This window comes from Geotrypetes seraphini, chromosome 7 (assembly GCF_902459505.1).
Source record: "Geotrypetes seraphini chromosome 7, aGeoSer1.1, whole genome shotgun sequence".
NCBI lineage: Eukaryota > Metazoa > Chordata > Amphibia > Gymnophiona > Dermophiidae > Geotrypetes > Geotrypetes seraphini.
The window spans coordinates 20,338,737-20,351,385 of NC_047090.1; the positions used below are offsets into that span (position 1 = coordinate 20,338,737).

The 12,649-nt window shown below is 44.0% G+C and overlaps 1 protein-coding gene across 2 annotated transcripts in view; it reads left to right on the forward strand.

The window, feature by feature from the left end:
• The window catches only part of LRP6 (LDL receptor related protein 6), a 244,652-nt gene that overhangs the window by 21,114 nt on the left and 210,889 nt on the right, over positions 1 to 12,649 (forward strand). For both annotated transcript variants that reach the window (XM_033951962.1, XM_033951963.1), the window contains exon 2: positions 2,254 to 2,647. In XM_033951962.1, the coding sequence (XP_033807853.1) occupies positions 2,254 to 2,647 (394 nt within the window). The remainder of the gene's footprint in view (positions 1 to 2,253; positions 2,648 to 12,649) is intronic.

Genomic DNA, 12,649 nt, shown 5'->3' on the forward strand with positions numbered 1-12,649 from the left:
TATTAGTCATACACTGTTTTTACTGTACATCTTTAAAGCTCTGTCTTCTAGCTTTTGGGCACCTGTTTACCAGTTTGAGCAGATTTTAACAATTAACAGATGGGTCATTTCCCTATATTTAACACGTCTATCCAATATACAGGCTAGATATGGATAAATATGTATTGATACTGCTATTAAAACCTATTCAGAACTCAAGGTTTGCTTTAATTGAGTGGAAGGGAAAATTCTGATGTTCCATCTCACTGCTGCCTTCTAATATCTTACACTTGTGTTCCTAAATATAATTGCAAAGCTCTTGGTTTATAACCTTTTCATTGAATAATTTCACCCCTTTCTAGTAGTTTTTGTTTGTTCTCATTGACTTCTTTAATCTTAATTTTATATTCTGTTTATATAATTATTTTTTAGATGATTTTGCCCCCAAAATAAAAAAGGCAATTAAAGCTGTGGTTAGACATTATCTATAATAATAAAACGCTAAGCGCGCATGCGCACTCTCACCGCATGTTACCTGAGATCTGATCTGTCAGGATGTGCCGGCAAGAGTGCACATGTGTGCTTACTACGTATCCAAAGGTGCGCTAGAGATGCGACAGGCACATTTGGCGGCGGGACATTTAGAGGCAGCCACAGAGGGGAAAAATAAGTGTACTATAGTCGTCAGAGGGCGCGGGGCAGCGATCTGGGAGTGACAGAAAAGGAGAAGAGAGAGTTGGTGTCACTCGGAGATGGCCGCCGCAGCCCCTGTCACCGCCTAGCCCTCCCGGCTACTCACACGCGCACCCTTGGAAGGGTTGGGGCACAAAGTGCGCCTCCTGCCCCCCCCCCTCCCCGGGACGAACCGAGAAATGGAGCCAGCCCGGCCTCCGCGACAGACCCAAGGAGCCCAGCAACTTTCCACTCCGACTCATGCGTTGACACCGCCGCCTGGGACCTGAGTCCTTTGCCGCCCCCCCCCCTCACCTTCCCATGGTCCCGACTACGAACCTGGCGATTCCAGCAGCGTGTGCAGAAGTCTTCACACTGCTTCGGGCCCTTCTACTGCCCTGATTTGCTCTGCTGCGTCTCTGATGATGTCATCAGGGACGTGCCAGAGTAAATCAGGGCAGTAGAAGGACCCGAAGCAGCGTGTGAAGACTGCTGCACATGCTGCTGGAATCGCCAGGTTCATAGTCGGGACCGCGGGAAGGGAAGGGGGGTAGGGGGGCGGGAAGGGACTAAGGGAGCCAGACAGACCACGGGAAGGGAAAGGGGAGTGGTGGGAGAGAAAAGAAGAAAGACACAAGGGCAGGGAGATACACAGAAAGACAGACAAGGGGGACAGAGACAGACAGAAAGAAAGACAGCGGGAGGGAGAGAGAGACAGAAATAAAGACAAACAGACTTATATTCTAGCGCCCATTAATGTAATGGGCTAAAATACTAGTACAGTAGAATGTCTTAACTTTTATTGGAATACACTAGCACTTTTTAATTTTTATTTTAGTGGAGCTGGTCAGGAATGCTACTTTGAGATTGTGTGTTAAGTCTCATATGACTCATACACTTGAGTATATATATATATATATATATTTTTTTTAGAACAGTTTTCTCAAGCTAGTCTAGTAGTCCTCCATTGTATGCAAATCTGTCTCATGAATTTTCATTGTTGATTTCCTGACAACCAGACTGACTTGAGAAGTCTTGCTTTAGAGCTTAGGGTGGGCTCCTACATTTTATTCTAGTATTTGTACACCCAAAGGTGGGATTTGCCCCCCCCCAAAAAAAAAAAAATTGATTTCAGCAAGTAATACATCCTATGTTTAAAAGGGTTTAGAGGCCTTATGTCAGAAACGAGGTACTTACTGTAAAAGAGCAGAAGCCGCCATCTGGAAATGCTCTTCTATATCTTTTTTTTTTTTTTTTTTTTTTAGCACTGATGCCTGTGGGATATGGTTGGGGTGTGTAATATCACAATTTATTGGTAATATGAAATTCTTGTAGTCATAACTGAGGCTTATACTTCAGTTAACCCCTCCCTAATTTAGTTCTCCCAATTACGGCCTCTCTTTCAACTCAACTTTGCATCTGCATTGACTAGACTATAAGCTCCAAGGTGCAGGAAATGTGTTGACTCTAAAACACTATTTTATACTTGGATAACAAGTAGTTGGCTCAGGAATCAGATCTGCCTTATCTGTAATGGCTTGATACATGGAAAATTGTAACTTGTCTCTCTCTTTTTTTTTTCCTCCCCCCCCCCTCTCCCAGCATCACCTCTCTTGCTGTATGCCAATCGACGTGACCTTCAGTTGGTGGATGCGGCTGGTGGGAAAGGAAATGCCACGGTTGTTGTCAGTGGTTTGGAGGATGCCGCTGCTGTGGACTATGTGTTTGTACAGGGCTTAATATACTGGAGCGATGTTAGTGAAGAAGCCATTAAAAGGATAGAATTCAACAAAACGGGGAGTTTGCAGAATGTGGTTGTTTCAGGCCTTGTGTCGCCTGATGGGCTGGCTTGTGACTGGCTGGGGGAAAAACTATACTGGACAGATTCTGAAATTAATCGGATTGAAGTTTCTAATCTTGATGGATCTCTGAGGAAGGTGTTGTTTTGGCAAGAACTGGATCAACCTAGAGCCATCGCCTTGGATCCTCGAAGAGGGTAAACTTATTTTCTGTCTCACTTGTTTGCATTTGTTTTCTAAAGTTCCTTGTCGGGTGATTCCAGTCTTTAAAAGATGAAAGCTGATGCAGTTTCACACTTCAGAAAGTGTTACCATTGAACCTTACTACTCAGGACTTTGCTAAAGAGATTTAAATGGTTTTGCTTTTGTGTATTTTAGGACACAGCTAGTTGTTACGTAATTCAAAAATCTCTGAACTTTTTTGGAGGCGTTGGCAAGAAAGGCACAAAGGCCCTGATTTTTGTAGGGATGCTGAAAGTTAGGTGGCAGTAGGCTTCTTACGGTGCATAACTTAATTGGCAATAAACAATGTGGTAATAAACTGCATCATTTAAAACTAATTTTAAAAAAATGTAGGTGCCTATAGAACAGGCCGCCGATGTCATATCTACAGAGGCGCCTACCGGCATGACTTGTGCTGGAAGTGGCCATTGATGCTGGTAGGGAGCCCCTGTGGACACAAATGTCATGTAATGTAGGCCAGTAAAACCCTGGCTTACATGTTTACACATGATCATGATTCTGCAACCGGTGCCAGTGCCTGCCAATATTGGCACCAGTTGCAGAATCTGGCTCACATTGCTTCATGCTTGCTGGACATGGTTATCCTCACGTTGCTGATCCCTTATACCAGACTTATCCAACCTACGCAGGCCAAAACTCAGCCTGCCAAGAGCATTTACCTGGCCCTCAGAAGCTCAGCAGGATTCCTGTTTTCCTCACTGTGACTTGACCATCTGCGAGCTTGAGCTGTGTAGTGCTAGAAATTTGGGTTGGTCCCATGGTTTCAAGGATTCCTGCTGAGCTTCTGCTACTGGATCCAGGTGAGGGGAAAGAGGCAGGGTGAAGGCTGAGGGGGGGGGGGTGCACAACATAAGAGAGAGAGATGGGGATGGGGCATGTAAAAGACAGAGGTTGGACAAACCTGGGCTAAACTGATTTCTTTAATGAAACATCTGTCATGGCACAACTTGAGCTTCACTTCATTTACTTTTTTTTTTTAAATTTATTTATTTATTTTTTAAATTTTTAACCACTGGTTGTAGACTAAAGCAGAACAGATGCTGAACAAAACTACATGCTTGGGGGGGGGTATACAAGAGAGATACTGGGTTAAAGGCTCAGGGAACTGAATGAAAGAGACTGGGTGAAGGCTAGGGGAGCATACATGAGAGAGAGAGAGACCGAGTATTCTCAGAGAATGCATGTGTGTGATTCTCTAAAAGAGCATGAGTGTGCATGTGCATGTTTTGGCCCTCTGAATGTTACAAAATTTAAAACACCCCCAATAAAAAAAGGTTCCATTGCTTATAAAGTTTCTCACATCCTTGTGTTCAGGGGAATTGCATCAGACAAATTAATATTTCTTTTTTGAGCAGTTTAGAGTTGGTTTAGGGTAACTTTATTTATTTTTTTCAAGCTGCGTCCTTGCTTTTTTTGTATGTCTTCCTGTCTGTTTTTCATTTCTAATAACATGGAGTGATGTACTGAGACTCTGGGAAGGAGAGTAGTGGTTGTGCAGGTGGTATAGAAGTATTTAGGTTTTCCATTTTTTAGCCAGAGATGATGATAAAATTCTCACTTTACAACCATGGCAAAAAGGTTCCAATTGTGCTGCTTTGAGAATGTTTATAGTAATTATGAAGCAATTGTAAATAGGTTCTTTTTGCCTATATGATTTTCTGTATCATGGGATTATGTGAGGCACTGTATAAGTGAATTCACACGATTGTTTTTGTCCAAGAGGTAGCAATCTGAAGTTGACTGTAGGGCATGCATGCTCAAAATCAAATAATGGTGCATAAACTTGAGACCCCATGACAATTTGTCATGCTGCAACCACAGCTAAATTCCAGTAAGATAATGATGCTCATTTTCAAAGCACTTAGACACACAGATTACCATAGTAATGCTTTGAAAATGAACCCTATTGTGTGTCAACAAAACAGTCACTTCCTTTTGCAACCCCATTAAAACGGGCCAAAGATCTAGCCCTAGAACTCTGTATTCCTGAACTGAGGTGAAGAGGATTCAGGCATTTGGCTGTTGGCTGGCTGAGATAGAGAAGGAAGGCAGGCAGTTGATGTTAGTGTGCTTGCACCTGTCTCCCATTCCTGCTCCAAGAAGGAGCAGTTCTGAGTAAACCTCAGAGAAAACTTCCTGTAAGCCTAATGGTAGTCAACAATACACATACCACCTAGGCATAGTGTCTGGAGTGGCTGGGATAGAGAGCACAATGAATGAGAGCAAAGAAACATGAGAGAGATTAGATTGTTGCCCATGAAATACCTTTGAAAGAAATGTAATTCAGTCTTTTTTACAGAATATTCTTCCATGTTATGTGTTTCTCCCATAGCTGATCGAGACTCCCGCAAATGTATGCAGGGTCCTGCTCTCCTATTTACAGCTTTCTTTTTTAACCCTTTCAGGACCATAAGGATCGTAGGCCAATTTTTGTGGTTTTGACGACATTTTTATGGTAAAAAGGGCTTGCAGATGCCAAAAAATTGATTTTTTTTGTGAAATATCATTATTTTTATTTAAAAAAATCACACTTCTGGCTTATGGACAGTGTGGCAAGTGAATCTTCTCGTCAATCTAGCAACGACGCTAATGAATGAATGTTGGAACCAGTTTGTTTACATAAAGGCAGTATCATATGGAATCCGTACATATCAAATTTAGAACTGTAGACTATCCCAATCAAAATTTATAGGATTTTAAAGTTATGGGACAAATATGTCCCTTGGTCCTGAAAGGGTTAAGAGGCAGGCGATAGTCTCCACAGCAGTGCCTTGACTCCTACTTTTGCTCAACCTAGCTGTGCTGTCAGTTCTGTTCCAGACAGTAGTTTTCCTCTCCCCCCACACTTCCTGTCAGCAGAGAGCTGCAAGTAGAATTGCAGTCAGTCAACTGCCATGATTGGTTTGCAAGCTTGCAAATAGTATTCTTGAGGACTGATGTGAATTAAAGAAAAGATCACTTATATTCACCCTGAATTCACTATTGCGAGGAGAATGTGGCACAGTGGTTAAAGCTATAGTCTCAGCACCCTGAGGTTGTAGATTCAAACCCACGCTACTCCTCGTGACCCTGGGCAAGTCACTTAATCCTCCCAGTGCCCCAGATACATTAAATAGATTGTGAGTCTGCCAGGACAGACAGGAAAAAATGCTCGCTTGCCTGAATAAATTCACGTAAACCGTTGTAAGCTCCCCTGAGGGAATAAATAAATAAATTAGTAGCACATACAGTGACTGCTGAGTTTGCAACTTGTGAGCAGTAGTGTCGGTTGTCAAGGCTTCAGCCATTAGGTGATGGTCTGTTAAGGAATCTTTCATATACATATTTCAGTCTACAAAATCTATTTAAAGTAGAGAGTATCTCATGCTTGGATCAGAAATGGCTGAGTATTCAGAATGCAAACTAATTCTAGCAGAAAATGAAAACGCAATCCCAGAACAAAGTTTGGCATTTCTCCTCATATTTTGGCTAAAGCATTAAACTTTTTTTGGAGTCTGATTCCCAAGTAAAATTCAGCTGACACTGATAGTTTTGTTGAAAATGTTGGGTGTGCATTTATCCTTCACTCTAATAACCAGCTCTTAAAGCCATCAGTATTCATGTTGATCATACCAACACTATTATGGTGCCCTGAAGGCTAAGCATCCACTCTAAGCCTTCTTATGGCCCATGCACACTCTTGGTACAGCACTAGCCTGTCTTGTCCTTATGCATTGCTGCTAACAGCTCTGGGCAGTCTATTTTCCACCCTCATCATGGTTACTGCTTTGCTTGAATGACAGAACTGAAAGAATCTTTTGTAGAACTCTACCCATCCACCCTTGCAAAACCTTGTTTCTTGAGGGCCGCTTCTGTTATAGGTGCAGAATGATAGAAAAACTTATAAAGATATGAGCTATTTGTCATCTGAAATTTTAGTTAATATGTTAGCATTTGATGGGTAAAAGATCTTCCAAGTGCCATATTTTGAGGAAGTAATAGAATTATTTGGAGAAACCTATTTTAGGGGGCAATTTTCAGCCAGTAAGAATGTTCATCTGCTAGAGGATTAGTTCTTCTCAATGTTGTCTCTTTTGAAGTAGCAATTGATGTGAGCTATACTTATATTTAAAACATCTTGGGTGTCTGTTCTCTCTTCCCTCCCCCCCCCCCGGCCTCCTTGCTTTTAAACGAAAAAAGTAAAGGACATCCAGGGAGTACCCAGACAGGAGTAATTAAACACCCCTTCTTCCTCCCCTCTCTTGCCAGTGGTTTATTTACAGCCGCCAGCTGCAGCTGACATAGGGGGACAGAATAGGTCTTGCAATATGATGGGACAGCTGCCCACAGGATGGTGCTGTAATCTGAGTGCAATGGATTTATTTAATGTAGTTTGAGTGCAAGATATCTTTCATTAAAAGGGTGCCTTGCTGTTTGCTTAACTCTTTAAGTTTCAATGTATGGTGGCTACTGTTTTCTGGAAGATAACAGATTTTTTTTTTTTCTTGTAAAGTAAGCAGTTGGAGAAATTGGATGTGATTTTGTCAATTTGTGACCTTAAAATGCTGTGTGTTCCTGAAAGAACCAACACATTTTTCTCCCTGCTGTTTGGCAACTGTATGCTCTTGTGTTTTAGGCCCAGATCTGAGCAGGTTCGACAAATTCAGGAAAGAAAAATATGCAGATGGGGGCGATCAGAGGAACACCCCATCTGCCTGTATGGATCGCTGTTGTGCTGGTCTACGCATGCCTGTCAGACGCTACCCTTTTAAAAAAAAAAAAACAAAAAAAAAAACTTAACTTTTTATTTGTTTTTAATCCTGTGAGCCTGTGGTTTTAACCTGCTTTTAAAACATGGGCTTGCAGGGCGGCATTTGTGGGGAAGATCGGGGCAGAGCAGGGCGGCATTCGGGATGAGTGGGCAGGAGAGATTGCAGAGCAGGGCAGAGAGCAGGGCTTCCAGTCAGAAAGACATTTTTGACTGGTCCCCAGCAGTCGCTTCTTCAGTTGATTGGCTAGTCCAGTTGGATCGGATTGATTGTGTTGTGAATCGCGTCCCTACCTACTATGCATGTGTTTCACCTCATTTGCATGCACGGATTCCAGGCGGATCGCAGAAGTAAGTGAATCAGGCTGGAGGGAAATTTGCTCGTAAAGGGGTCGCAAACCGATCGGTACACGATTGGTTTGCTTTGTGAATCTAGCCCTTAGAGTTCATTCTTTAAAAGTATGTGTGTGGGGGAGGGAGGAGGGGGTTAGAGTCTTAAAGTGGTAGTACTCTGAATTAGTGCTGCCCGATTCAGGAAAAAAATTTTTGATTCGATTCAGCCTTTTGAATTGGTTATTCGATTCAATTTTCCTTCCCAATTGGGTGTTTTTTTCAAACATCCTGGTGGGTTTATTTTACAGCCTCTTCACCCTCTTTGCCTTCTCCTAACCACACTGACGCTGTGGTGTAAACAAAATAAACAAACAAAAAAGACTTTTCCTCTCTCTGTTAAATCCTAGCTCACGTTTGCGGTCTAACAGCTCTGGCAGGATACACATTTCAAATCTGACAAATTGTAATCACAAAACAGAAAATAAAATTATTTTTCCTACCTTTTGTTGTCTGGTCATTATACAAATCTTGTTGGTCCCAGGCTCTGGTTGTCTTCTGATAACTTGCTTGCCAGGGTCTCCTTCTTTCTTCTTTCTCCGTGCTAACCATCCACCTGCCGTCTCTGTCCCCTGGCATCTTTCCTTTTTTTCGTCTCCCTCCACAGATCCACCTTTTCTTAACTACCTTTTCATCCAGTATCTCTCCCTCCTTCCCCACTATCCCAGGGTCCACCATCTCTCCCTTTCTTTTCTCAACTACCCTCCTATCCAGTATCTCTATCCCCCCTCCACACCATCCCTTGTGTCTAACTTCTCTCCCTTTCTGTTCCTTCCCTCCCTAAATCCCATTGTCCATCATCTCTCTTCTTCTCCTCTATTTTTAGACCCATTATTTCTTCCCCCCAAAGTCCAGCATATGCACGTCTCTTTGAACCCCCCCTCCCTCCCTCCGTGTACTTCTACACCAGGGCCCCCCCTCCCCTGGAAGGCCTGCGAGTTCCCCTGGCCTCCCACTGGTGTCCGGCTTCCCCCCTGGCCTTCCCGCACCCATTTACCTTTGAAGAGTAGCCTGCACAGAAGATCGCGGCATTAGCGATAATCTGCAAACAGCTTCGGAGCTGTGTCCTCTGCCACGGTCCCGCCCCTCCTATGACGTCAGAGGAGGGGTTGGACCGCGGCAGAGGAAACAGCTCCAAAGTTGTTTGCAGACATCGCTACCGCTGCAATCTTCTGTGCAGGCTACTCTTCAAAGGTAAACGGGTGCGGGGAAGCCAGATGCCAAGGGGGGGGGAACTGGACAGCAGCACTTTGTGACTGACCCTCCCCCTCTATAGCAGGTGCGGCAGCGGCCGGCCAACAAGAGCAGCGCTGCCGCTTCTGCTTTAGGGGGCGAGGGGGGAGGGTCAGCCGAATCGGGAAGCCGATTTTTTTGTTGTTTTAAATAGATTCGAATCGATTCACACAAAGTGAATCGGTGAACCGATTCGAATCGGGCAGCACTAATCTTAATCACTGAAAATATACGTATTTCATTTATTACTGCTTCGTTTGGTCTTATTTTTGAGTTTCCTTTTTGGTCGAGTGCATTTTAGCTCTTTCCTGATATAGCACTTCAGCAGCACCAGTTAACTGAGCTGGAGCACCTCAGCTAGTAAGACTTTTGTTTTATTTTTTTTTTTTTCCTTTTTCATTCATTTAATGATTTTTACAACCATCTGAATCTAAAGTAGTTAGTGGAGGAGTAGCCTTATGATTAGTGCAATGGTCTGAGAACCTGGGGAACTGGGTTCAGTTCTATAAAAAAAAAAAAATGCAAGAGAAAAGGTTGAATTCTATATGTCAAAAAAAATAATAACTCTATTCTGTTCTAATGATTGAGACACACAAAAAAATATACAGTCAAACCTCGGTTTGTGAGTAACGTGATTTGCAAGACGAGCAAAACATTCTCGCAAACTGAGCATTGACTCGATTGCGAGCAACACCCCCCACCCCCTCCAAACAGCATTCAGCCTTATCCCATCTGGCACGCAGCCCACAGGACGTGCCGGTGAAAGAAGTTCCTGAGTGAGAACCAAAAGGCTTTGAGCATGCGCAGATGCTCAAGGCCCAGGCAAGAGGTAGGAACTTCTTGCACCGGCATGTCCTGTGGGCTGCGTGCTGGTGCCAGATGGGGTAAGGCTGAATGCTGTTTGGGCGGGCGGTGCCAGTTCGCGTGGGGAGGGGGGGCATTCGTGAGTAGGGGGGGAGCAATGCCGGTTCTTGGGGGGTGGGGGTGGGAGGGAACGTATCAAGCGAGTTTCCCTTACTTCCTATGAGGAAACTCGCTTTGATATACAAGTAATTTGGTTTACGAGCATGTTTCTGGAACGAATTATGCTCGTAAATCAAGGTTCCACTGTATATAATTATGCACCAGAGTAAATTGTATTACAAGGAGGAAAATGCCTCCAGATCCCCGTCTCCAGCCAGAGTAGATTTTGCTGGGAGACTAGAAAGGGTAAGTACCTCACCAGCTTGTAAAAAAACCTCCTTATTTAAACACTTAATATCTCTTGCAATCTTCAAAAAACGTATTGAGATTTCATTTAAACTTATCTTAATGAAAAGCTCTGCACACATAGTTCATATCGGACGTTTACAGACTTATCTTAAGTGCTGCTCTCTTCAACTGCAGACTAATGGCTTGTTAGTATGTGCAGGGCTATGAAAATCTTCCTCCTCCGACGATGGTAATCAGTGTTTCGCTATTCGCTGTGTCGGGGGGGATGGGAAGATATAGTCTGTTCTTCTATAAGAAATCAAGAAGTTAAACTCAGTAAAAGTCTCAACTTGCTGTTGAATCCAGGTACAACTTAAACTTACTGCGGGTCGGCACGATACATCAATGCTCAGTTACAGCAGCAAAGATGGCCGCAGTGGCAGACCAGCCTGAGTTTTTTAAAAGCTGCAGTGACGTCAAAAAAGGTGATGTCACTAGCTTGAACAGTTCACATAGTTTACTAGTGCATGCATCCTCTATATCTTACTGGGATCTACGTCAGGATGTAATTTAAAAAAGAGACGCCATTCAATCTTGAGATTCAAACTAGAGAGTTGCACGGGGACAGGAATCCCCTCCGCCCCCCACCCTTCCCTATAAACTTCAGAAATAGTTATTTTATTTAATTATGCTACTGAATTATCCCAGGACAAGCAGGCATGATATTCTCACACATGGGTGACGTCATCTACGGAGCCCCGGCGCGGACAGCTTTTCAAGCAAACTTTAGTAATTTGGAAATATTAATTGGGAAGAATACATATTTTGTAAATGGGTTTCTACCAGAACCTCTAATGTAAATATAAAATATTAATACTCAGCTGATGCGAAGAACCCACAAGCTGTCAGCTGAGGACTTCCTTTGCCAAGATTGGCAGGCAGCAGTAGCGTCCCTGAGTCACAGATGCTGGCACCTCAGTGGCTCATGGATGCTGCCAGCGACTGCTGTGCTTGGTGGAGGGGAGTTCTTGCCATCTCTAGAGGAGGTCCTCTGCTGGCGGTGCTTGGGGATCCCCACCAGTCACAGCAAGGGTCAGCAAGTACTTCAACACTGTAGAAATAAAACCAGAAATGCATTTCCTTTTCTTTTTGAACACAAAACAAAGACATCTGCCATATACATTTCTCAAAGCTAATATATTTTAGTCAATAAATTCCGTTTTTTACCTTTGTTATCTGGAGACTTATTTTTCCATAAAGTTGGTCCCAGTTTCTTTTTTCCGCTTTCCCATCTTCTGTAAATTCTTCCATTGGTTCCCCCTACCATGGTCCAGCATTTATCTCTTTCTCATCTTTCGTGCCTGCCCACCAGCCCCATGCCCAACATTTCTCCTATCACTCCTCTCCAGCACCATGACACATCTCTCCCTCCATTCCCTTCACCACTGTCCAACATTCCTTCCTCTTGCATCCCTTTCAATCTGTCCAATTGTTCCCTTGCCACATTTCTCACTCATCTTTTTCTTCCTTATCATATTCTGTACCTCCCTCCCTACGACCAAAAATTCTCCTCTTTCTTCCATTTGCCGTGTGTACACAACCATCTCTCTTTCCCGCTCATTGACACACCCACACCCAATTCTCCCTTTCTATTCCCTCCCCCACCTCAGCATCCCTTCCTCTCTCCCCAGTTCATGACTTCTGTGTCCAAAAATGCACTCCCTTCCACCACTTCGAGTCCAGAATAGATAACAGCAGGGGTTGGAGGCAGCCTGCAGCATATGTAGTCGACCCAGAAGTCTTCCCCCGAAGTCAGAGCTGACATCGGAGGGAAGGCTTTGCATCAGTCTGGCGGTGGCTGAGGTGTCAGGTGGGAGGGGGTAGATACTGGATATAAGAGGTGAGAGGAGACATACTGTAGATAGAAAGGGGGGGAGGGATCAGACACACTGGATAAAAGGGGAAAGATAAGACAAGCTGGAATGCCTGGGGAGAGAGAAAAAGACAGATGATGGATGTAAAGAAAAGGAGAGGGGAGGAAGACATTGAATGGAAAGGAGGAGAGGGGGAGGATACGGATGGAAGGGAGGAAAGAGAAAGATGGGGCAGACACTGAATAGAAGGGGGAGAAAAAGAAATGAAGCAGATGCTGGGCTGAAAGGGGGAAAGATGGGCAGATGCTGGATGGAAGGGGGAGAAAGAAGGGTGGATGATGGATGGGATGACAAAAGGGGGCAGAAAGAAGGAAGAGAGGAGATAGATCAGATGCTGGGCAGAAGCTGGATGGAAAGAGGGGGAGGGGCAGATGCTGAATGGAAAGGGACTTTAGGTCAGCATCAGAATGGCTGTGCAAGGTCCAAATGGGTCCAAATGGTGCCACACACTGCTAGACCCC